The 27194-nt window shown below is 30.2% G+C and overlaps 2 protein-coding genes across 2 annotated transcripts in view; both read left to right on the top strand.

The window, feature by feature from the left end:
- Window positions 1-1211: 1211 nt before the first annotated feature.
- Window positions 1212-9889, top strand: LOC105255312 (serine protease snake). The gene is made up of 6 exons (XM_011264533.3): window positions 1212-1423; window positions 1729-1851; window positions 3920-4120; window positions 6546-6811; window positions 7150-7445; window positions 9307-9889. Exons 2-6 carry the CDS (start codon window positions 1737-1739, stop codon window positions 9602-9604), a joined length of 1176 nt encoding a protein of 391 aa, XP_011262835.1. The 5' UTR covers window positions 1212-1423; window positions 1729-1736; the 3' UTR covers window positions 9605-9889.
- Window positions 9890-9981: 92 nt separating this feature from the next.
- The window catches only part of LOC105255321 (dynein beta chain, ciliary), a 53108-nt gene continuing 35895 nt past the window's right edge, over window positions 9982-27194 (top strand). The window contains exons 1-20 of the mRNA XM_025414728.1: window positions 9982-10131; window positions 10642-10875; window positions 11676-11783; window positions 12089-12317; window positions 12666-12818; window positions 13041-13256; window positions 14605-14846; window positions 17001-17192; window positions 17289-17498; window positions 17954-18228; window positions 19586-19704; window positions 19775-20092; window positions 20341-20434; window positions 20543-20722; window positions 22153-22381; window positions 22996-23091; window positions 23365-23708; window positions 23862-24018; window positions 24404-24636; window positions 24711-25000. Coding sequence (XP_025270513.1) covers window positions 10000-10131; window positions 10642-10875; window positions 11676-11783; window positions 12089-12317; window positions 12666-12818; window positions 13041-13256; window positions 14605-14846; window positions 17001-17192; window positions 17289-17498; window positions 17954-18228; window positions 19586-19704; window positions 19775-20092; window positions 20341-20434; window positions 20543-20722; window positions 22153-22381; window positions 22996-23091; window positions 23365-23708; window positions 23862-24018; window positions 24404-24636; window positions 24711-25000 — 4051 coding nt within the window. The 5' untranslated portion in view covers window positions 9982-9999. The remainder of the gene's footprint in view (window positions 10132-10641; window positions 10876-11675; window positions 11784-12088; window positions 12318-12665; window positions 12819-13040; window positions 13257-14604; window positions 14847-17000; window positions 17193-17288; window positions 17499-17953; window positions 18229-19585; window positions 19705-19774; window positions 20093-20340; window positions 20435-20542; window positions 20723-22152; window positions 22382-22995; window positions 23092-23364; window positions 23709-23861; window positions 24019-24403; window positions 24637-24710; window positions 25001-27194) is intronic.

Here is a 27194-nt window from a genome sequence, read left to right as displayed (position 1 = left end):
TTTTTTAAAATATAACAATGTAATAGCGTTGTCGAATAAAGCAGATTAACCGATTCGAGAACATCACTGAACAATTACAGCCATTCTATTCTTCAGAAGAATCTCGGATCGATTAAACTGCTTTATTCGAAAACGTAAATATGGCAAGAAAATAGGTCGCAAGTTTTACATTTGTTATTATTATTTTATTTAAATGTAAATAAAAACTTATATCTAATATCATATAAAATTTTAACAAATAATATCTTTCGTTGCCTTCGTTTTATAAAAATATATTTAGCCAATCAATTGTATTATAAAAAAAAGTATATATTTTTTGGCATTTTAATTATACTCGATTGATACCTATAGCTATTATTTTCACTGTGCATTAATTTAATGAACACTTGAGTAATAAAGCGACATGAATCGTGCACAGATAAACGCATGCGTCGAGAAAAAATGGTTAAAGTTTAATCGCGAAAGTCACGTTATGTAAAAAATTCTAAAAAATTTTTTATGGGATCGATGTATTAATTAATTTCATTAATAATAATATAATCGTCAGTTCATGACTGAAATATGACGTCAAAATAATGTTATATCAAGACGTCGATATAAAGTTATGTAACATGATTTTGACGACATATGGTCAAAAATGATCAGTTTGGAGTCAAAATGACGTGTACTTGCTACCTGGGAAATTTCAATTTGTTTACAAATAGTCTTACTTATTTCGCGTTATTTTTTTCCGAATTCTTGTTTTAATTAAATTTTTACGACTTTAATTTATTTAATTTGAATAAAAAATATTTTTTAATTTTAATTTTAAAAATATTTTTTAATTTTAATTTTAATTTATTTAATTTGAATAAAAAATATTTTTTTTCTACATTAACAAGAAATACAATTTTAGACTGATATTCGAGAAATACAATTTTAATAGCATGAGGTAATTTTTAAAAATGTCAATTTTCCATGAAATATTTTAATCCTAATGTTTGAAAAATGCTCCGAAAAATGCATCATGCGTGATGCACGATCGTTTTGCGTGCTTCGCACGCAACATACGTCATATATACAACGTATTAGAATGAAATAATCGAGAAATTAAGTGACGTACGATACATTCACAATTTATGACGATAATTAAAATTGCCGCGTGCGGGCATCAGAGCGTGTTTCTACCCATTTCTACCGCTTCTGTGGCGACTATATATCGGACATTTGTGTCGTCAGTCGTCAGTCGAGTTTAGTCGAGCCTCGAGTCGCAAGTTGGAACGCGAACGCTTCTTTCTTCTGATATCGCATCGAACTCTCAAGAAAAAAATCATCACGTGCTTTTCTTTGAACATAAATAATTCATTTAGAAAATCGTTCACATTCGGGATACAAATTGAAAGAGTTTATAAGTGTTTATAAGTTATTACAAGCTAATTAACAGGTAAACAATATAAGCATCTAATTACAATTTTTTAAAATTGAATCTCTTATAGTTGATAATTTTTGAAATAATCTTCTTTCCTTATTTAAATATTGTTTATGCTCCAATTTATAGATTATATATTTTTGTAGATTCATGAATTTTTAATTAATACACATATAAATGAGAACAGTATAACTTGAATTTGTTTACTTTATAGCTTATAATGATAAAGCATAAAATATTTTCAAAAATTAAATTTTTAAGTTTGATATTAATTTTTCTTTCTCCCTTTTTTTAAGATTAATATATATTTTTTTTTCAAGTGCAACGTATGGTAAATCATCAACCGGTCAAGATGGGCTTCAATTTGTCTTCTTTAATTTTCATTGTTCTCCTGTTCAAGTTTCTTACGCACGGCTTGCCACTGGAAAAACAAGAACTTTATGGTAACGACAAATCAACATTACATTGAATAATATTGAATCAACATAAATATTCAGTATACTAATTTGATATCAAAAAATTGCGCGGCGTATCGGAAGGAGGAATTTTTATTTGGAATATTAGGGGCAAAAAAACTGTTCAAAACAAGTCGAAACTATTGCATAAATTTTCATACAATTTTAACACAAGTTAATTTCTGTGTCATTATGAATAAAATATCGTAAAAAGAACTCACCCTAAAAAGTTAATAAGTCAATGATATTCGCGCTAATTTCACTTTTGCAATGAATATATAACGGATAATTTTAATAAATTAAAACGAATCTCTCTCTCGCAAAACGCTGTAGCCGCAATTTTATGCAGCAGTTCCAGTTGTGAGTAGATAAACGTCATAAAACGCAGAAGTTCAGGATAAAACTTTATCATAGATAATATACGCATTTCTTTATTTTTCAACTTGTTTTCCGTTATATCATAGAAATAATGACTCATTTTTATCGTACTATTCGATAACACATATTCCTCGATAATAATGTAGACATACATAAAATCGAAATCTATACACAAATAGACATTAATACGTTTACATTCATTTGTTGCATGCATTTCCTTTGTTTTTTATTTTTTTTTCATTTACTGGAATATAACTCGAATTTACTCATTTAATTCCGATGACAGATTCTATGAATCACCTTTTTCTTTTAGCCAGGATAATAAAGAGATCGTTATCTAATTTTCCAATTTTCAACATGTACATTTTTGTAATTGAATCGCAATTTAAAAAATTAAAGTTTCTCTGAAATTCAAATATTACATCTGATTCCCTGTATAACTTACAGTTACAAAAAATCATTTTTTATCCACATAATTTTCTTCTAATTGAAAAATATATTATTATTTGATGTTTCAATATTTTCGTTGAAGAGAAGGCGACCACAAATTCATTATAGAATCTAATTGATTGTAAAGAATCTATCGCAATTCGCGCATTGTTAAAATTTCGTGGAATATTTTTTTATAAAGTTCTTAGCAACTAAACGTTGCGGTGTCGTGACATTAACGCAGCTAACGCATCGGTTGTTCCCCGGACGCCGAATATAGCACCGACCTCTACCAATGTCACGCAATGCAATAAAGAATTCAAGCAAGAGATCGAGAAAAAAATTGCGCGCGTCCGCATCCGTATAATTATCCAACACAATATTATTGATTGATTTATTCCTTCGATTGATTACATGATTGCACATACTTATATCTCATGAAAGAGCCATTATAATGCGAAAATTGCTTAATTCGAAGAGACGAAAGAGCACAATATTAAAGATAAAACTATATTTCTCTAACGTTGTAAGTTTTAATTTTTTTCATTTTCTCTAGATTTTGATTTAACATAAAAATATATATCCCCCGAAAAAAATCGATTGTACATAATCTGAATATTTATTAGATTAATTGAATTAGATTAAACAAATTAATGAATTAGATTTAAAAAAATGATTAATTGAATTAGATTTAAAAAAATGTTTGAACAGATTTCAATACTAAATATCATGAAATAAAAAAGGACAAATGGAATACTTCTATATAATCGGAGAGATATCTTAACGACTTAAACATACCGCGAGAATTACTCGGTATCTAAAAAAGTGATACATAATTGCGTATTATAATAAATTAATTGAATTACATTAAAAAAATTAATTGAATTAGATTTTAAAAAATGATTAATTGAATTAGATTAAAAAAATGTTTAAATAGATTTCAATACTAAATATCATGAAATAAAAAGTGGACAAATGGAATACTTCTATATAATCGGGGAGCTACCTTAATGACTTAAGCATACCGCGAAAATTACTCAGTATCTAAAAAAGTGATACATAATTGCGTGTTATAATCTTACGAGGAAAACAGGATTTTATAGGTCAGACTCATTACACGCGAGGAAAAGTGCGGGCGATCTGTTGACTAGTTTCAATGACCCGGGGTTTCCCTCTCGTGTTCTTCCCCTATCTTCGCGAAGCGCGTTTGTGTAGCAATATATATCGAATCTGGTTCTGATTTATGTAGAAGGCAGTCACTGCAAGCTGGAGAACGGCAAGACGGGCGTGTGTAAAAAAATACGCGAATGCCCGTCCAAGATACGAGAAGTAATAGAGGGTAAAAGGAGCTCAGACTCGATGGAACGTTGCGGCTTTCAGAACTTTACGGAGATCGTCTGCTGCCAGGTCAACATCACGGACAAGATAGGACTTCGGCCGGCGGAGATAGGTATGATTTCATCTCGCCTGGAAATATAGATAAAATATTTTTATCATCCTATAAATAGTACACTGAAAAAAGTAATGTTGAGTTAACAACATCAGTGTAATTGGAATTTATTTTATTAATTCGATAACATTATTAATCAAATTAATACATGTATTAATTTGATTAAAAATGTTATTGAATTAATAAAATAAATTCCAATTACACTGATGTTGTTAACTCAACATTATTTTTTTCTTGTGTAAGGTAGAGCTATCTGAAAATTGTGTAAGGTAGAGCTACCTGAAAATTGAATACAGAATTGATAAACATAGGTTCTTATTTTAACTAACTTGGAAGGTATAGAAGTTGATAAAGAAGACAATAAATTAATTCTTGCATAATTAGCTGCAGAAGTGAATTTATCAAAGTATATGATTTAGAGGAAATATAAGAGGGGGATGTATAATTGATTATTTTTAAAAAAGAAAATAATTAATAATTAATTCTTGCATAATTAGCTGCAGAAATGAATTTATCAAAATATGTGGTTTAGAGGAAATAAAAGAGGAGGATAATTGATTATTTTTAAATCTCGTGAATTTCCACGTAAGCAAGGTGACGTCTAAAGACATACTATGACGTGTAAAGACATATTATGACGTTTTTAATGACGTACTATGACATTTTTAAGACATTATTAAGATGTCATTTGACGTCATTTTGTTACCCGGATTAACTTGCTTATTATTATATCATGATGACGCGTTAAAGACAATTACATTTAGAAAATTTACATTTAATGGAAAATTGGACAATAAGAAATGCTTTTTTTAGGCAGGTATCATCTAATTTTGCAGATTATTATTATACTGTTATTTTGTCGGGAGATGTGCGTCTAGCTTGTAGCGATAATGAAATGAGCGAGACGATTGAAAGGAAGACAAATCTGATGATTATATACATTCCTACGAGTTCACCGTCGACTAACATTCTATCTTTATTGAAGAACAGGTTTCTCAGGACTCGTTGCCATAATTTTCTGTAGCGACTCTTATATATATATATTTCTTTTTTTTCATCCGAAAAAAAAAAAACGAACTTTATGCGACGAGATTGTCCCCAAACTTTAACAAACATTGACATTTTTCATTATTAAAAAGCAATAGCATACTATACTATTTTCAAATCTCTCTTTCTCTCTCTCTCTCTCTCTCTCTCTCTCTCTCTCTTTCTCCCTCTTTCTGCTTAATATATAGGGGTGGTTTAAAAGTCTGGAAACGGTCAATTATATCCGAAAATAATGGTCCTGTGGGAAAATGTTTCAAATAAAAGTTGTAAGATTTTAAGTGACGCATTACACAGTAATATTACTATGATCTTGAAGAGTGTTGTTAAGGTCACGTCAAGATCATCTTCAATTTCTTAAATGGAACCCCCTATTTTTAATTACATATTCTTATAACTTACCTCGAGAGCTTTTCAAAACACTATGATAAAGTATTTTTTCATTGAATACTTTCCGAGTTATGAGACTTGAAATAATTTCTTAATTTTACGTAATCATTTTACGTAAACCATAAAATATCTAGAAAAATATTCATTTTTCGATTATCTTACCTTAATACTATTATGTACAAAATAATGAGAGGAATCAATTGGTGTAAAGAAAATACATAGTTGTTTCGAAGAAAAAATATGTAATTTGCAATTAACAATTAGATATTTTTAAAAATAACTATGTGTTTTCTTTACATCAATTGATTCCCCTCATTATTTTGTACATAAAAGTATTAGATAGGATAATTAAGATAAGATAATCGAAAAATGAATATTTTACAAAATATTTTATGGTTTATGTAAAATTAAGAAATGATTTCAAGCCTAATTCGGAAAGTACTAATGAAAACTATCTTAATTATAGTATTTTGGAAAGCTCTCGAGATAAGTTATAAGAATATGTAATAAAAAATAGGCGGTTCTGTTTAAGAAATTGAATGTGATCTTGACGTGACTTTAACAACACTCTTCAAGGTAATATTGTAGTAATCTCACAGTAATATTGTGTAATGCGTCACTTAAAACCCTACAACTTTTGTCTGAAACATTTTCCCGCAGGACCACTATTTTCGGAGATAATTGACCGTTTCCAGACTTTTAAACCACTCTATATATGATCGGATATTTACACATAACACATATACACTACTCGTGCAAATCTCGGCTGTTTTATTAATGTTTATCGCGAGTATCGTCACTTTAACGTGTGTCATTAACGCGCGCGCGTGTGTAAATCGCTTCCGCGAATTCGTTTAAATAATGAATGACCTTGAGGTGAAGAGGCTGACGTAACAATCGTCACGGCTCATGACTACGGTTTATTTTATAGAACCGAGCAGAATCGATCATTCTTTCGCACGAAGACTATGTTTAATTCGCTAATTTTCAGCGTGTCGACAATACGAGAACGAGATCGGGACCGGTGGCAAGGCCGTGAATACGGAGAACGAGGTGGAGTTTCACATCTTTAGCGGCATGCTAGCCGAGCGCGGGGAATTCCCGTATATGGTCGCTCTGGGATACGAGAACGACGATGTGAACGATGAGAATCCGGATGCGATCAAGTACAGTTGCGGTGGCACGTTGATCTCGTCGCAATATGTTCTTACGGCCGCTCACTGCGTGAACAACGTGCAGGAGAAAGTGCCGATAGAGGTAAGCAACCAGCGGCGAGTTCCAAGTTCAAGGTCATGATCCAGGATTAACCATCAAACCAACCGCCATCGCGTCCATTCGAGAAATTCTTCTGAAAAAGAAATGAAAGAGATTAGTGGAATTCTTATTTAAATTCTTATAAGAGACGTGTTTACGAAACACAGAAGGATACTCTTGTTTACGGAACCTGCATCTATTATAATATAAATACGACTTCTTTACGATATATCGCATTTTAATAAAGATTGAAGCTTGTTTGGTACAGGCAGATTCGGAAAGACCTTTCTGTAGTTTTTTATGATGCGAGATTTAAAGAGCGAATCTCTCTTGCTTCCCAGGTGAGGATCGGCAGCGAGGATCTAAAGAACATGGGCGAAGATGCGCAACGAATTCCCATAGTCGACGTGATAACGCATCCGCGTTACAAGCGCAGCACGAATTACAATGACGTGGCCATCCTGAAACTAAGAACGCCCGCACGAATGGCGAGTACCGTGAGGCCGATCTGCATCCAAACGAAATCTCTCGCCACCATGACTATGCCGTTGAACGTATCGTTCATCGTGATCGGTTGGGGCGCTACCAGTTACGCCGACGACGGCAGTAACAAGTTGATGAAGACACCGAGTCTCAGGTGCGAGGAAATAAAAAAATGCATAATTTTTTTTTAATAGGAATGTTTAAAGACGTTTTACCCATTTTCAAAATATTGGGAATTTAATGAAAATTAAAATGAATAATAAATGGCAGTAAAGAGCCAACGCAGTTGTAGGGCGTGGATAAAATAATTTCCAAGACGGCAATTCAATTTTAACGATCACATATGGAATAAAGCGAAAGGATCGTTAAAATTGAATTGCCGTCTTGGAAATTATTTTATGCTTATTTTACTGCATTGGCTCTTTACTGCCGTTTATTATTCATTTTGATTTGTTAATTTAGCGGAGCCTTTAACTTTGTTTATTGTATTTTAATGAAAATTGTATAGAATGTCCTTACATATGTTTAGAATCTTCTGTACAATTTTTAAATCGATTCACTAAAGCGTTCACAAGTTATAAGGATTTTAATTTGCTCCGAATTAACATGTTGTGTTTTTATGGGAAATGTATAATTACGTCGATTCAAATGACAAAAACACATGTCCAATTTAACATTTTAAGAAAAGTTAAAGTAAATCTTCAAATAATCTTGAACTTTAACATACAAAATAATCAAAATTAAAGTCAAATGTTTCTATTACAAATAATTTAAGTTAAAACAATTACTATTATAAGTTAATGTCCTACAAAATTCTTATGAATTTCTGTAACTATTTTTTCACGTAATTTTTAATTAATTTGTATGTTATTTTTACATTACACTTAAAGTCACAATAACAAAAATAAATGTGAGGTATTGTGTTAATTATTTAACACTTTTAGTTTGTCAATAAGTAACATACGACGAATGAGTTATTTTAACTTAAGGATGTTTTGTATTTTCAAAATATTGAGAATTTAATGAAAATTGTACAGAATGTCCTTACATATGTTTAAAATCTTCTGTACAATTTTTAAATCGATTCACTAAAGCGTTCACAAGTTTTAAGGATTTTAATTTGCATCGAATTAATATGTGTTCTTATGGGAAACGTATACGTCGATTCAAATGACAAAAACATGGAAATAATATTCAGAATTTGTTTAAAATTTGCAAAAGTTTAGATACCGAGGAAATATTTGGTCAAATAATATTATACAAGTACTAACTGGTTAAAAAGATATTAAATATAATTCGATGAAATTAGCCATGTATCTGTCACAAGGCGAAATTCTCTGCCAAAAGTGAATCATTTCTATTAACAAAATTCAGAATATTTCAGTAAAAACGCAATAAATATTAAAAAATACATCTCTGCACTGTAGCTAAGATCAAATTGTATTCCACACAATTCCTCATACTCAAAATACACCAAAAGTGGATATATTCGTCAATATTGATTTTCAGATACTTTTTGCTAGGATACAAAACATCCTTAATCTCAGAATTTTCATTATCACATACGCGAATGTGTTTATTACTTATGGGCTCCAGCCTAAATCTTGTGGATTGATATATAAAATCCCTGCTCTAGATACCGCTGCTGGTGTAGCTGTCCTGAAATAAAAACAGAAACATAAAACAAGAAGATAATTATCATAAATAAAAGTTTTCGCCATTTATTCGCATTAAATTTTAATATTTAGTTAATTCAAACAAAGTAAAATTAATTTCAATCTTTTCTTTCAGTTTAATTGAGAGGCTTTGATTGATTTTTTTTTTCAAAGATTAAATAATACATATTCAATTTTTTTATTCTTTTCTAGAAATATTAAATATAAAGTAAAATGTTTGATTAATTTGCCTATTATTTGAAGCAATTGAAAATTCACAAATATTGTTATTGTTTAAAAATATATATAATCTTATCTCTTTTTTTATATAAATATATCTCATCATAGGATTTTCTTTAGTCTTGTAGATAGAGAGTCGTGCGGCAAGTCGTTCAACGGTTTCAACAAATTGCCCCGTGGCTTGGACGATAATATGCTATGCGCATTGGACACCAATGATACGAGAAGATCGGACGCTTGTCAAGGGGATAGCGGTGGGCCTTTGTTGATGCTCACTGGATCCAGTCAGACCATCGTGGGAATCACGGCGTTCGGGCAAACTTGCGGTGGATCCATACCAGGGGTTTACACAGCGGTATATTCCTATTTGGAGTGGATCGAAAGACAAGTCTGGCCGGAAATGAGCGACGAACGGTAGATGAATCACGTCTCGAGAATTTCAAGGAGTTTCACTTTCCCAGTTTATGTGACTTACAAATCGACGGCGCGACTTAAATATCGTTCATAGTGTCGTTACGAGAATCTAGTCTGAAACTATTGCGTGAAAGAATGTATAATGGAACATTGATTACATTCTTCAATTTCTATCTCTTGCCTTATTTTTGTAACTTTAACGAATTTTATACTTTTATATATTTGTAATTTCATTCGAGAATATGCTTATGTGTGTATGTGCCTTAATAAGATATCGAATATTGATGTAGATCGTAGTTTTACTTTGAAAACCTTTGTGCGGAGACAAATTGAGACAACGTTCAGATCGTTAAATTGAATAACGATCGACAGCAAGGAACTTTTGCCGTAAATCTAAACATGACCGACAAGAAGGAAGAGGAGAAAAAGGAAGATGACGAGCGTCTCGAATATATTTTTAAATATCTAGCGTTATCGAGAAAAATTAAACTCGAAAAATGGATAAAGATGTTAACAAACGAGGAATATAAGGTGTATATATATATATTTTTCCCTTTTTATATCTTAACCCTTCATCGTTCGCGTCAATTAAGTGCAAATTTACATACGCCACTATTTGAAATGCGTTGGAACAATATATATCCTAATTCTCTAATAATTTTCAAGATCGCAATATACTAAAAAATAATTATTAGGGAAAATTAGTCTAATAATCTATTAACCTAATATTAGCAACACTCTTGTTGCGAAATAACATAGCATGATTAATAGATTATGTGAAAAAAATTATGCGTGTATGTGTGTGTGTGAATCGTTCTTTAAATTTTAAATTATATATTGCTGTAATAAATAAATTTTTAGTTTATTAAAAAAATGGGAAAAATGCAATATTCTTGTGCGAACGATTTTCAAAAGCTTCCTTCCATCCAATGTTGAAACTTTGCATTTTTACACAAAAGAAATTAATAATTGTTACATTAATAAATTGCTCGGCATAGATGCTTCTTTTATTTATATAACTTAAATACAAAAACATGTCAGGAGATGATCATGAAGTTCTTTGACACGCCGTCGGAGATGATTCTGATAGTGCAACTAAGTCCGGCTGGCGTATTGGCACCGTTTCTCGAGATACCAACCACAAGCCGGGCAAAAGCGTCTTACTTTATAAAGAGGAGTTCCGTCAAGATCACGCGGGAAAATTACAGGGACGTTATTATACCCGGCGACATGGCACCGAAACCCATCGACGAATTGTCCATTTTGTTCGAGGAGGTAACGAATGCTTCGATTATGTACTCTCTAAAAGTGAATCAATGAAAAAATCACTAATTTAAACAGTAAAATAAGATTTCACTGAGAATCAGTGAGTATTTTACTGATCTTCAGTGGAAACGCTTATTTTTTTTGTTATTTTATCTTATATCTCACTGATTATGGTCAGTTAAAATAAAATTGTAAAATCGATAAATTTTATTGTAAAACCAGTAATCGCTAGTTCGTTCATTTACCGCTACAATTGCTATCTCTCTCGTATTTAATTTTAGTTACAAGAATTATATAAAGTTTGCAAAGAGCGACATTTAAAATTAGAAGTATTACTTCGATTTAATTTCTGATACAAGCTCAATAGAGAGGCTTCAGATATTAAATCGTTCTTTATAAGTCGGACAAATAAATGTCGGCGACTTAATAAAAATGATTTGTTCGTTATCCATTTAAAATAACAAATTCAACATGTATGTAATATAAATAAAATAAAATTTTTAATATAACAAATATTTAGTAAATATAAATAAAATTTTTAATTTTATATGAAATAGATAGAGAGATGAATTATAGTTAAATATTACTGACAATAACGAAAGAAGTATTACTGATATTGAGAAATATTACTGATTGAAACAGTCAAAATTATTAACTGATTTCTTCAATAAAATATCACTGATTTACAGTGCTATACTTATAACTGCTGTAATCAGTGACTATTTACAGTTTTTCAGTGATAATACACTGATTCACTTTTAGAGAGTATCGTTTGCATCTGTAAAAAAGAGGCTGACGCAAAATTCTAGGCTTACGTGCCGATATTGTCGAATCCGAAGAATCACAAGGGCTGGCCGCGTGTCATCGGCGAGGATATGAAGAAACACGTCTACGATTTTCGCAATATAATATGCCAGGTACACATTTTTAGCCCTTCATCCACGAGACGTAATCTTTGTCCATGTGACAGACATTGTTACGCATCCTTCAATATCCTCTTCTCTCTTTTTTAATATAAATAATGCTCCTGTCTTTAAAAACTTAACGCTATCCAGGCAGTAAATATGAAATTTTGCAGTGCAATAAAAATATTTTAAGTAGAATAAAAATGCAATAAAAATATTCTAAGTGAAATAAAAATGCAATAAAAATATTTTAAGTGAAATAAAAATTTTTAAGTAGAATACTTTACAAAAAAAAAAGAAAAAATGTCTTCTTTCAGGTCAAAGGTAAGATGATAGGACAAACATTACTGCCGATGCCGATGGGCGTCGAACAGGTATTCGAGGAGGAATGGAAAGCGCAGCAGAGCGGTGGTGTCGAAGTCGATCTTCGTTTGAAAAGCGATATAGAGACTATCGTGACAAAATGGTGTTCGCAAATTAATGATGTACTCAACGAGGAGAGCACACGCGCCTTTCTCAACGATAAGCAGCCGCTACCAAGCGATGGTACTTGGGCAACAGTATTTAAATCTATAGAGACAATAGTATTTAAATCTCTAAAGACTTTCAGAGAAATTCTGCATGCGTTCAATAAAAGTTTTTTTTTAAGGTCAACGGGATATTTTATTTGCGGCATTCGATGCAAATTATACATCAATATATTGTTATAATATTACTAACTAAAAGGATACAATTCTTTTTTTTTGCGTTATTTATTTATAATATATAATTCGAATAATTTTTATGCAATTTTGAAAAAAAGAAGTGTATATTTTCCGATTTTTTGCGACTGACTTGATTTTTAATAAAATCGAGAATTAAGATTTCAATTATTAATTATGTACTTTTTTTCAGAGATCGAGTTCTGGCGTCAACGGCTTGAAAATGTTGAATCTATCTATAACCAGATGAGAGATCCTCGAGTGAAGAAGATGGCATCTATCTTGGAATTAACCAAGAGTCCCTATTCACAGTGTTTTAAAACTCTATTGAAAGCTGTTATCACTGGTTAGATTTTGCATTAATCGAACAATTATTGCCAATGAGTATTAATTTAATGAATAATTGAACGATTAGATATTTTATTTCTTGCTTATCATTTCAGCGAATTATGAAAAAAAAACAGAATTTGTCGAGTAAAGGATTTTCAGATAAATTTCCAAATTTAATTCTACATTAAAAACATATCACACTAAAATTCAGAAAATATTTTTATTTGTTTTTATTCAGCGGTGATCGAAGCGCGTGACGTGTGTTCTTATTTGAAAGCGTTGGAACCTTATTTCGAAGACATAGAAAATACCGAATTCAAAGATATACAGCCAAGATTGAAACCGCTATTGCATTGCGTGTGCCTGATGTGGTCAAACTCGAAATATTATTGCACTTCCACGCGGATAATCACATTGCTGTCCGAAATATCCAATCTGCTGATAAGCGAGGTATAAAAAGGAAATAGTTATTTCAAAATTGAAACATTCAAACACACAATCTAAATCTTATATATTAAAAAAATTAATTAATAAAAGAAATTTAATTTAATTTTTGCAAGAAAGTATTAATATGTTACTTTTTATAAAGAATATTGAATTTTTCATTGTGTTATGATTTATTTAAATTTATTTAATCCACACTATCCTTCTCTTCCCTCTCCTTAGAAGTTAATTCTTCACTAATCTTTTCGCTTGTGGAATTCAATATCCTATTTACGAAAGAAACACTTGAAAAGAATCATCAGAAACGCATTAGAAAATGTGACTAATAGTCTTATAAATTCCCTTCCCTCTGTTCCCCTTCTTTTTTATGCTTCTCTGATGAGAATTAGATAAGAAGATTTATATAAGAAGATTTATATAAACAAACTTCAATCAGACATACTCTCTAAAAGTGAATCAGTGTATTATCACTGATTTACAGTGCTGTACTTATAACTGCTTGTAATCAGTGACTAATTACTGTTTTTCAGTGATAATACACTGATTCACTCTAGTGAAAGTAATATATATACTACTTTCTAAGTGAATCACTTTTTGAGTGAATCAATGTATTATCACTGAAAAACAGTAAATAGCCACTGATTACAAGCAGTTAAAAATACAGCACTGTAAATCAATGATAATACACTGATTCACTTTTAAAGAGCATGCATTCAATTAAACTAATTTAAGGATGTTTTGTACCTATTTTCAAAATATTGAGAATTTAATGAAAATTGTATGGAATGTCCTTACATATGTTTAGAATCTTCAGTACAATTTTTAAATCAATTCACTAAAGCGTTCACAAGTTATAAGGATTGTAATTTGTACCGAATTAACATGTGTTCTTATGGGAAACGTATAACCACGTCGATTCAAATGACAAAATCACATGGCAATAATATTCAGAATTTGTTGAAAATTTGCAAAAGTTTAGATACAGAGGAAATATTTGGTCAAATAATAATATACGAGTACTAACTGATTAAAAAGATATTAAATATAATTCAATGAAGTTAGTCATGTATCTGTCATAAGGGGAAATTCTCTGCCAAAAGTGAATTATTTCGATTAACAAAATTCGAAATATTTTAGTAAAAACGGGATAAATATTAAAAAATATATCTCTGCACTGTAGCTAAGATCAAATTGTATTCCACACAATTTCTTACTCAAAATACAAAAGTGGATATATTCGTCAATATTGATTTTCAGCTACTTTTTGCCGGGATTGTACATACAAAACATCCTTAAATGTGTATCTTCTTTTTTCCTCAAAAACGTACAATGTATATATTGCATCGCTAATCATGTAGTTTCGCAGGCTGCCAAATATTTAGATCAGAGTACCTTGTTCGTGGGCGACGTCGAAGATAGTCTGAAACGTTTAGAACACGTGACAAACATTCTGACCTATTATACAGAAATATTCGAAATGTTTCGAAGTAGGGTGGATAATTACTTCAAGCACCCGACCGAGTCGATCCCGTGGAATTTTGACGAAGAATTAGTACTCGGAAGAATAATGAATTTTCAGAAACGTCTAGCAGAAATAAAGGTCCGTGATTTATTTCTCAAAATCCGATTGGGCACGTATAGATCAATTGTTTCGTATCTCAAAAATTTTATAAGAAATATTGTGCCTTTTCCTTTCAAGATAAAACAGATTATTCGGAACCTAATTTTATGAAACGCTTCCCAAGAAAGTATATATATTTATACAGGATGTCAGGGCAATCTCTTCCCCAAAAAAGCTCTTGTAACTTACCTCGAGAGCTTTTCAAAACACTATAATAAAGTATTTTTTCATCGAATACTTTTCGAGTTATGAAAATAATTGAAAAAAAAATGTAATTGTTAATTGCAAATTATATATTTTTTCTTCGAAACAATTATGTGTTTTCTTTACACCGATAAATTCCTCTCATTATTTTGTACATAAAAGTATTAAAGTAATATAATCGAAAAATGAATATTATGCTAGATATTTTATGGTTTATGTAAAATTAAGAGATTACTTTTTGTTTTAAAAAGCTTTTAAGAAAGCTACAAGAGCTTTTTTGGAAAGAGATTATCCTGACACCTTGTATATAAAAAGTTTTTTAAAATATAAAAAATACTTATTTTTTTAAATTCATTGTTGTAGGTTAAGTTAAAAATAAAAGCTGGTAAACCAGAATATTTCAAGAGAAGATGGAATCCGGCTGAAGAAAACGTTGCCAAATATACGATATCAGAAAAGTGTCAACTTTCAATATTCGCTGAGTACTACGATATTTAGTAGAAGAAACACGATTCATCGATAGCATCACTTTTTTTCTAACTAAGGTGAGATGATAACGGCACACTGAGAAAAAATCTGACTGCCTTAATTAGAATTCTGGTAGATTCAACCAGTATGTCTGGTGGACGAACCAGATGGTATGAACCAGTATGGTATGAACGAACTAGAATTCTTGTAGGAATTACCAGATGAATCTGATTAATTTCTCCTTATTAAATTTACCAAATTTTCTGGTTAATAATAACTAAAATTCAGTAAAAAATAAAATTTAATAATAACTCCCCAGCACCAAGTCGTCTAAAATTTTTTCCATCTAATCTCAAAAGTCTGTTTAATATTCTGAATTCCAACACGATTATTGCGTAAATTCAATCCAGATTATTGAATAAATTATTTTAAATTCAGTTTGTTAGTAATTAAACTGATAAACAGTGGTGCAAGAGGAGGATGCAGCTCAAACACACACAATCAGAGAACTAGCGTCCTCTTTCTTGCACTACTATTCGTAAGAGAAAAAAAATATACTTTGGATTTAATGTTAATACTACACTGAGAAAAAAAAAATCTGGTTGCATTAAATTAGAATTTGTAAATCAATCAGTATGTCTGATTGGAATAATGACGAACTAGAATTCTTGTTAGGAAAAATATTTTTAATTCTCAGATTTTGAATTATTGAATGTTAAATTATTAAAATGTCATGGTAATAAGTATCTGTTGGAAAATACAACTAGAATTCTTGTAGGAATTACCAGATGAATTTGATTAATTTCTTCATGTTAAATTTACCAAATTTTCTGGTTAATAATACTAAACTCCCTAGCACCAAGTCGTCTAAAATTTTTTCCATCTAATCTCAAAAGTCTGTTTAATATTCTGAATTCCAACACGATTATTGCATAAATTCAATCCAGATTATTGAATAAATTATTTTAAATTCAGTTTGTTAGTAATTAAACTGATAAACAGTGATGCAAGAGGAGGATGCAGCTCAAACGCACACAATCAGAGAGCTAGCGTCCTCTTTCTGGCACTACTGCTCGTAAGAGAAAAAAAATATACTTTGGATTTAATGTTAATAATAGTTCTTTATATACATTTTATTGCAAATATTGAATATACGAGTTAAGTTAAGAGTGGCTCGCCGCCTTAGTAGCTAGCAAAGAAATTAATGTAACAAGAAATTTTATAGATCCGACCAGAAAAAACAAATCAAAACCTTATAGTAAAATCTATTAAACGTTCTAGTTATAAAAAATTGAGTCTTATCATGATAACTAAAAATTCTTGTTTGATTTAATCAAAATGCCTTCAATCAGATACGTCTTGTTGGTACAATCGAACGATTTTTCTCAGTGCATAAGTTTCAATACACTATTCATAGTTAGTGTTGTAACGCAAAATTTGCATTTTTTATTTCATTTGCAGGTCGAAGAGTTTGATCGACAGCTGGCGAACATATTCGATCAGGCGCTTTCGGAGTGTCACAATACGGAAGCTATATTTAAAATGATATGGATCATAGATTCGATGGCCAATCGACCGATTATCATGGCCCAATTATGGCACAATTATGAGAGATTGCTTCAAAGGATTCACAATCACTTCAATAACATTAAAGTGCGCGCAATATTATATCATGTTGATAATAATTAATATACAGATTAATATATAAGATATAACATAACTTGAACGAAAATCTCTGTTCCTTTCCAGATAATATTCGATAGCACGTTCAAAGACTATGATGAGGCCGAATGGATCGAGACCGAGCAATATTTTCCACGCGTGGCCAGCGCGTTGTGCACATTGATGCAATTGCGACAACGAATAGATTATCCGATGCAATGCGCGAAATCTGTCGATCATCCTCTGATAAATCTGAGAATCGAGCGCGAAACCAAACCGAAATACGAGCAACTGCAGGTACCATTTCCCCTTAAATCTGAAAAATATATTGTTTTCTTGATTCACTGGGTCTTTCTATAAGTCCTCAAGGAAAGAATTTATATTTATATATTTTATTTTAATTATTTTATATATGTAAAATTTTTTATATATATAAAATTATTTTATATATTTAATTATTATATATATTTTATATATTTTATATATTTTATATATTTTATATATTTTATATATTATATATATATATATATATATATATATATTATATATATTTACTATATATTATATATTTATATATTTATAATATTTTACGATCATAATACTTTATAATACATTGTGTCATACGAATTTATAATACTTTATATATACTTTATATTTATTATATTTTATTATACTTTATATCATATGGTATCATCTCATATGATTTTCGCGATGGGAATTGCGTTAATAAAAGCATCATCGTATTCCGCAAGTCGCTCATGGACGCGATGGAGCACCAAATATTCACGGACTGGGCCAAGAAGATAGTCAATATAAGCAACGTTCACTTGTCGAAGAGCTTATTAAAGATTCGCGAAGACAAATTACTCGATCTGAACTTCGATCCCGAGCTGACGGCTCTCCTGCGCGAAACTCGTTATATGATCATCATGCAGAGGACACATTTGCCCGAGGAAGCGATTCGGCTCTACTACAGAACGCAGTATTTCTTCGAGAGCACATATAATCTAAGTCTGTTCATACAATGGTAAGTACATAGTAAAAAAATAAAATGTTAATTATAACATTTTTTTTTCACATGTGTCAAAAAGTCCACTTTAAATTTTAAGGATGTTTTGTATGTACAATCCCAGCAAAAAGTAGCAGAAAATCAATATTGACGAATATATCCACTTTTGGTGTATTTTGAGTATGAGAAATTGTGTGGAATACAATTTGATCTTAGCTACAGTGCAGAGATGTATTTTTTAATATTTTATTTATTGCGTTTTTACTGAAATATTCCGAATTTTATTAATCGAAATAATTAACTTTTGGCAGAGAATTTCGCCTTGTGACAGATACATGGCTAACTTCATCGAATTATATTTAATATCTTTTTAATTAGTTTTATTAGTACTTGTATAATATTATTTGACCAAATATTTCCTCTGTATCTAAACTTTTGCAAATTTTAAACAAATTCTGAATATTATTTCCATGTGCTTTTGTCATTTGAATCGACGTAGTTATACGTTTCCCATAAGAACACATATTAATTCGGTGCAAATTAAAATCCCTAAAACTTGTGAATGCTCTAGTGAATCGATTTAAAAATTGTACTGAAGATTCTAAACATATGTAAGGACATTCTGTACAATTTTCATTAAATTCTTAATATTTTGAAAATAGGTACAAAACATCCTTAAGTTAAAATAACTCATTCGTCGTTACTTATTGACAAACTAAAAGTTAAATAATTGAATTAAATAAGAAAATTGAATTAAATAATTTAATAATATAATTTAACAATAATAAAATTAAATTAAATAATTTAATTTATTAAATAATTGACACAATACTTCACATTTATTTTTGTTATTGTGACTTTAAGTGTAATATAAAAATAACAAACAAATTAATTAATAATTACATGAAAAAATAGTTACAGAAACTCGTAAAAATTGTTGTAGGACATTAACTTAGAATAGTAATTATTTTAACTTAAATTATTTGTAATAGAAACATTTGACTTTAATTTTGATTATTTTGTATGTTAAAGTTTAAGATTATTTAAAGATTTACTTTAACTTTTCTTAGAATGTTGAATTAGACATGTTGATTGTTTAAAATGATTATGTTAAAAATATTCAAAATAATATTCCATTTAAAAAACATATACAAAGTGTTAAGTTACAAAGTTTACATAACACATGAAAACGTTGTAAAAATAATAACATACAAGTCGTATGTTAATTTTACATTAAAGAACTAATCAAAACTTGATAACACAAGAAAATTTTATGTACGCACAATTTTTTTACTGCGTAAATACTTCGCTCGGACATTCAAGATGATTCAAACATTTTGATTCGTTCAAATATAATTGGACACAATTATGGCAGGTACAATTGGATAAGGAATTATAGTTTGCCTGTGGAATTTGAGTTGGTGAAACACGAAGTCGAGAGAATAGACGAATTAATTCGCATTGGTCAAGAAAAATATAACTGGGATTCTTCAGGTGAAAATTATTATAAATATAGACCATTTTATATATTATAAAAACATAATATTACGTTGTAAAAGTACAGAAGTGCCGAAGTATATCGAAAATTTGATGGGCCCGATGCGAAAATTGCATTCGCGGATTTTTCGCGCGCAAGCAGACGTCAATGCATTGTTGCGAATGATTTATTCGTGGGCGCTGTCGCCGATATTAGAGCGTAAGGATTTTAAAAGCGAGAATTTGCTCGCCTTGAGCGAACGCGATGAGAACTTTCAAAGGCGATACGATCAGATCAAGCTCGCCGTCGAGGAATTAAATCGAGTCTTGGATAAGAATTACAAACTCTTCTTTGACTTGTTACCAGATATTTGGTACGAAAGAGACGAGTCCGATCTGGACAGAGGTAATTCGTATTTATCATATTTATAATTCGTAGTTATCTTTAAAGCTGGATTGTTGCGAAACGAAACAAGCTTTCGAAAAGCTTGCAGAATATTTTCTTCGAGTCTATTTTTTAAAACAAATTCATTATATTCCATATCATCAGTGCTACATTTTTTTATATCAGCCATTTATGTTATTTTATTTAAAATCTTTAAATCAATTTTTCAAAATATTTGAAAAATAAAATTATGACATACTCGAATACAGATGCACGAATAGATATCGAGAAGCGAGATATAGAATTCAAAGTAGGAACAGAAGAAGACACAGAAGATTTGCGAATTCTACCAAACAAATTGAGGTGTACATCAGCTTTTTCTTAGAACACAAATTTTTTTCATCATATCGCTATAAATAAAATAATATAAAAATTGTACTTGTTATGAAATATTTTTTATATATGTTGCAGAATTGAAGAGAAGGAAAGAACGGCCATAGTCAATAATGCAGAAAATCAAAGAGCCGAATTAATGATCGAAATATTGCAAACGGAAGAAGAAATCGCTCAGTGCATGATTAAATGGAAGCCATATCTCACTTATGTCGACGATCTGATGTCGAAAGCTCTGATTCAAGCCGCTTCTACCAGGTATTGAACTATAATTCTTCGTATAAAGTGTCTATTCTTACTGAATGTCATTTCTTGTATAAAGTGTCATTTTCTAAAGTTTAATTAATTAATTAATTTAAGTAATTAATTATTAATAATATCACAGTATCTCTCTCTATTCGTATCCGTTGTGTAATTAAATTATTTCACTTTAACAACAGTAAAATCACGAGTATCAATCATTTCAATGGCATTTAAGGATGTTTTGTATGTACAATCCCAGCAAAAAGTAGCTGAAAATCAATATTGACGAATATTCACTTTTGGTGTATTTTGAGTAAGAAATTGTGTGGAATATTACAATTTGATTTTAGCTACAGCGCAGAGATGTACTTTTTAATATTTATTGTGATTTTACTGAAATATTCCGAATTTTGTTAATCGAAATGATTAACTTTTGGCAGAGAATTTCGCCTTGTGACAGATACATGGCTAACTTTATCGAATTATATTTAATATCTTTTTAACCAGTTGGTACTTGTATAATATTATTTGACCAAATATTTCCTCTGTATCTAAACTTTCGCAAATTTTAAACAAATTCTGAATATTATTTCCATGTGTTTTTGTCATTTGAATCAACGTAGTTATACGTTTCCCATGAGAACACATGTTAATTCGGTGCAAATTAAAATCCTTATAACTTGTGAACGCTTTAGTGAATCGATTTAAAAATTGTACTGAAGATTCTAAACATATGTAAAGACATTCTGTACAATTTTCATTAAATTCTCAATATTTTTAAAATAGATACAAAACATTCTTAAGTTAAAATAACTCATTCGTCGTATGTTTCTTATTGACAAGCTAAAAGTGTTAAATAATTAACACAATAGTTTACATTTATTTTTGTTATTGTGACTTTAAGTGTAATGTAAAAATAACATACAAATTAATTAAAAATTACGTGAAAAAATAGTTACAGAAATTCGTAAGAACTGTTATAGGACATTAACTTATAATAGTAATTATTTTAACTTAAATTATTCGTAATAGAAACATTTGACTTTAATTTTAATTATTTTGTATGTTAAAGTTCAAGATTATTTGAAGATTTACTTTAACTTTTCTTAGAATGTTAAACTAGACATGTGTTTTTGTCATTTGAATCGACGTGGTTATACGTTTCCCATAAGAACACATGTTAATTCGGAGGAAATTAAAATCCTTATAACTTAACGCTTTAGTAAATCGATTTAAAAATTGTACAGAAGATTCTAAACGTATGTAAGGACATTCTGTACAATTTTCATTAAATTCTCGATATTTTGAAAATAGGTCAAAACATCCTTAATCGAGATTCTCTCTTCCTCTATTAATTATTAGACTTATTAGACTTACGAAATGTGAAATTAGCAATTATTAAAAAATGAAAATTGAAGATTAACGATTCAAGTTTATATTTGCAGTATATGTTACCTGCTCGACGAAACTGATCCGGAGAGCAACGTGTCGCCCCTCTTCGAGATTCAATTGTCGCTCGAGGTGCCTTACATTGTCTTTCGTCCTGCGGTAGATCCGGATGATCCCAAAGGCTTCTACGCGTTTTATGAGGGCCTGTTGCTTGATGTTATGAGAATGGGAACTTTAATGCCGCGCGTAGATCCCGACATCGCAAAGGAACGGGAGCACTACGGAGTACGTCGTTGTATACAGGGTGCTCGGTAACAGGCGCATAATATTCAGAGCATATCACCTCATTATCTGAAACAATTATTTTTTTGTTATTTATGCAAAAAAAAAACAGTTATTAAATGATGAAAGAATAATGACTTATATAAGAAAGAAAATGTTTTTTTGACGCGAATTGTTTGTTTCAGACATAATAATTTTAAATACACTTTATTTTCTCGATATATTTAAATATTTGAAACTACTTTTTAAACTATGCAAATATGATACCTGATAATTTTGCTATATACATATGTTTTTTTCTCATAAAAAGTTAATTTTTAATAAGAAATATTATCATCCCGTTCGCCAAATGCATCTAATTTGAGCGAAGCATTCAAGTGAATGTACTTGTATAATACAAAAGTAGTATGAATATTTAATATCAGATTGAAAAGAGAATAATGTGATACATTATATTATATTATATAATACATCTATTGTATGATACATTTTCATTTTTTTAAAATTGAGAAAAAACCACGATCTACCGTATGATTAGTACAATTTTTCAGCTTATTGGGTATATGAGATATCATAATATAACTCTTCCATTACTAATCGCGATATTACATGTTAAGATCGATTTAGCGGAAGAAGAAAATATCGTTTTCATGCTCGAGGAGACGTGTAACCGGATCAAACTGGGCTTGGTGCAAGCACAGGAATATATTATCGTAAGATCTCCAAGTAACTCTGTCCTTATCTTATTTTCGATCTCAAATTTGAATCGTAGACATATTTTATTCGCCATTTTTTGCGATAGCATTATCTCAATAGCATAGAATTTTTATTATTTTTAGTTTTTATTTATAAAAATAATATAAAAGACAAGCATATTTATTGATAAGCATAACTTTCGAATAATAAGCACTTATTTGAGAAAGCATTAAACATGAAATGATTGATTTGTTCATGAAAATTTCTCCTAACTATTCTTCAAACTACAGATCTTCGAGCCATTTTCCTGGCTATGGCTGGACGACAAGCAGCAATACTTGAATCTGTTTTTACGTTTCGGCCGTGCTCTCACGAACGAAGAAAAGGAAATGGTAGCGCAAGGGCTAGAAAATTTGTCGGAGCTAAAAGAGAGAAAACCAGGATTGGACGATTTTAAAAGAGAGATCGACTATTTTATGCAACTTTACAAAAAATGTGATAAGTTCGAGAATGAAAAGATTTTCTTACGTTGGTTACGATTAGATGTGAGGTCCTTCAAGCAAGCTCTGCTCAACACAATCTGCAAATGGACTAATTTATTCAAGACATATCTCGTCGACGACGTCAACAGCAAGTATGTGTATTGTCTACATGTCTTTTTTTCTGGGAAAGAAAACTGCTTTTTAAATTTCCTTCTCTCTCTTTCTCTTTTTCTGTAAAATTATATATTTAATTGATATTGCATAAGAATATTATATTTCATGTTCGGATAATGTATACGTCGCAGGCTTAGAAACCTTAGCGAATTCTTGGCCAATGCTCTAAAGAAATTCACCCAGCCAATCGCACCGGATGATTACGAAGACTTGCTAAACACTATATATTATCTAAAGGAGGTTCGAGATCGACAATATCAAATTGATGACATGTGGGAGCCTATAAAGGTGGAGTAAAAAGTGAAATATTATGAACTCTCGTTTGATTTCTAATATCATATAAAAAAAGATCTAGATTGTATCTTATTTATAATTCATAATTTAATATTTAAATCTATGTAAAATGAAAAATCCAACAATAAACGAAAATAAAAATTATTTATTAATATTTTCTTTCTTTAAAATTATTATTTAAATATTTATTATTTATTAATATTTTCTTTTTTTTTAAATTATTATTTAAATATTTATTATTTATTAATATTTCCTTTCTTTAAAATTATTATTTAAATATTTATTATTTAATAATATTTTCTTTCTTTAAAATTATTTATATTTTATTAATATTATCCTTCGAAGAAGAATTTTCTATCATAACCGCTCGTGTTCATAGGCGACTATGGATCTTCTCACGCAGTATGAAGTGAAATTCGGCGAGGAAACGTATACTTGGCTGACGGAATTGCCGGAGCAATGGACGATGGTTAAGAAATGGGCGGCGCAGGTGAAGCAGCTCGTACAGCCTTTGATGGCGCGACAAATTGAGCTGCTGAAGAAGCATCTCAATTATTACGATTTCAGACAACAGCAGTATCTTGCACGATTCCGCGAGAACGTTGTGTTTAAGTAAGACAGCTAGTTTCCTTTTCTATTTCTAAGTAAATTTAAAAGATACGCATATCTTTAATTTCACTGCCTAGTTTCGATTGTACGAACGTGTACGATAAACTAGACAAGATAAATGAAGAAATCGTCAAGTTCGAAGAGGAATTAAAGGCATTGCACGATCAAGCGAATATATTCGAGCAGCAGGTAATGGAATTTAAACAAATCAAGCTCGCCAGAAGAGAATTGAGACTTCTGAAGAATCTTTGGGATCATGTCAATATCATTACGTCGAGTTTAGACGAATGGAAGACAACAGTCTGGAAAAAAATAGATGTCGAGGGGATGGATCAAGAATGTAAAAAAATGATTCGGGAATTAAGACGTAAGTTTTGTATTGATTATTGGTGATTCTCTAGTATCACATCAAGTGTTCCTACACTGAGAAAAATCGTTTGATTGTATCAACAAGACGTATATGATTAAAGACATTTTAGTTAAATCAAACAAAAATTTCTAGTTATCATGATAAAACTCGATTTTTTTTATAACTAGAACGTTTAATAGATCTTATTATAAGGATTTGGTTAGTATTTTCTGGTTGGATCTATCAAATTTCTTGTTACATTAATTTCTTTGCTTGCCCCTAGGCGGCAAGCGACTCTTAACTTAACTAGTATTCAATATTTGCCATGAAATGTATATAAAGAACTAGTATTAACGTTAAATCTAATGTATATTTTTTTTCTCTTACGAGCAGTAATGCCAGAAAGAGGACGCTAGCTCTCTGATTGTGTGTGTTTGAGCTGCATCCTCTTCTTGCATCACTGTTTATCAGTTTAATTGTTAACAAACTGAATTTAAAGTAATTTATTTAATAATCTGGATTGAATCTGGATTTATCCAATAATCTTGTTGGAATTCAGAATATTAAACAGACTTTTGAGATTAGATGGAAAAAATTTTAGACGACTTGGTGCTGGGGAATTTAGTATTATTAACCAGAAAATTTGGTAAATTTAACAGGAAGAAATTAATCAGATTCATCTGGTAATTCAAGAATTCTGGTTCGTCCATTTTCCAACAGACATACTGGTTGAATCTACCAGAATTCTAATTAATGCAATTAGATATTTTTCTTAGTGTAGTATTAATATTAAATCCAAAGTATATTTTTTTTTTCTCTTACAAGCAGTAGTGCCAGAAAAAGGACGCTAGCTCTCTGATTGTGTGTGTTTGAGCTGCATCCTCTTCTTGCATCACTGTTTATCAGTTTAACAAACTGAATTTAAAATAATTTATTTAATAATCTGGATTGAATTTATCCAATAATCTTGTTGGAATTCAGAATATTAAACAGACTTTTGAGATTAGATGGAAAAAATTTTAGACGACTTGGTGCTGGGGAGTTTAGTATTATTATCCAGAAAATTTGGTAAATTTAACAGGAAGAAATTAATCAGATTCATCTGGTAATTCAAGAATTCTGGTTCGTCCATTTTCCAACAGACATACTGGTTGAATCTACCAGAATTCTAATTAATGCAATCAGATATTTTTCTTAGTGTAGTATTAATATTAAATCCAAAGTATATTTTTTTTCTCTTACAAGCAGTAGTGCCAGAAAAAGGACGCTAGCTCTCTGATTGTGTGTGTTTGAGCTGCATCCTCCTCTTGCATCACTGTTTATCAGTTTAACAAACTGAATTTAAAATAATTTATTTAATAATCTGGATTGAATTTATCCAATAATCTTGTTGGAATTCAGAATATTAAACAGACTTTTGAGATTAGATGGAAAAAATTTTAGACGACTTGGTGCTGGGGAGTTTAGTATTATTAACCAGAAAATTTGGTAAATTTAACAGGAAGAAATTAATCAGATTCATCTGGTAATTCAAGAATTCTGGTTCGTCCATTTTCCAACAGACATATTGGTTGAATCTACCAGAATTCTAATTAATGCAATCAGATATTTTTCTTAGTGTAGTATAATATTAAATCCAAAGTATATTTTTTTTCTCTTACAAGCAGTAGTGCCAGAAAAAGGACGCTAGCTCTCTGATTGTGTGTGTTTGAGCTGCATCCTCTTCTTGCATCATTGTTTATCAGTTTAACAAACTGAATTTAAAATAATTTATTTAATAATCTGATTGAATTTATCAATAATCTTGTTGGAATTCAGAATATTAAACAGATTTTTGAGATTAGATGAAAAAATTTTAGACGACTTGATGCTGGGAGTTTAGTATTATTAACCAGAAAATTTGGTAAATTTAACAGGAAGAAATTAATCAGATTCATCTGGTAATTCAAGAATTCTGGTTCATCCATTTTCCAACAGATATACTGGTTGAATTTACCAGAATTCTAATTAATGCAATCAGATATTTTTCTTAGTGTAGTATTAATATTAAATCCAAAGTATATTTTTTTTCTCTTACAAGCAGTAGTGCCAGAAAAAGGACGCTAGCTCTCTGATTGTGTGTGTTTGAGCTGCATCCTCCTCTTGCATCACTGTTTATCAGTTTAACAAACTGAATTTAAAATAATTTATTTAATAATCTGGATTGAATTTA

Source organism: Camponotus floridanus, unplaced genomic scaffold, assembly GCF_003227725.1.
Source record: "Camponotus floridanus strain SB8 unplaced genomic scaffold, Cflo_v7.5 scaffold113, whole genome shotgun sequence".
Lineage (NCBI taxonomy): Eukaryota > Metazoa > Arthropoda > Insecta > Hymenoptera > Formicidae > Camponotus > Camponotus floridanus.
This window is presented reverse-complemented; position numbering and strand designations above follow the sequence as displayed.

Excerpts from the sequence above, each read along its gene's own strand:
- LOC105255312 (XM_011264533.3), top strand. The coding sequence starts at position 1,737 with ATGGTAAATCATCAACCGGTCAAGATGGGCTTCAATTTGTCTTCTTTA. Across the intron at positions 1,852-3,919 it reads GGAAAAACAAGAACTTTATG|AAGGCAGTCACTGCAAGCTG; the intron begins GTAACGACAAAT and ends TGATTTATGTAG. Across the intron at positions 6,812-7,149 it reads AGGAGAAAGTGCCGATAGAG|GTGAGGATCGGCAGCGAGGA; the intron begins GTAAGCAACCAG and ends CTTGCTTCCCAG.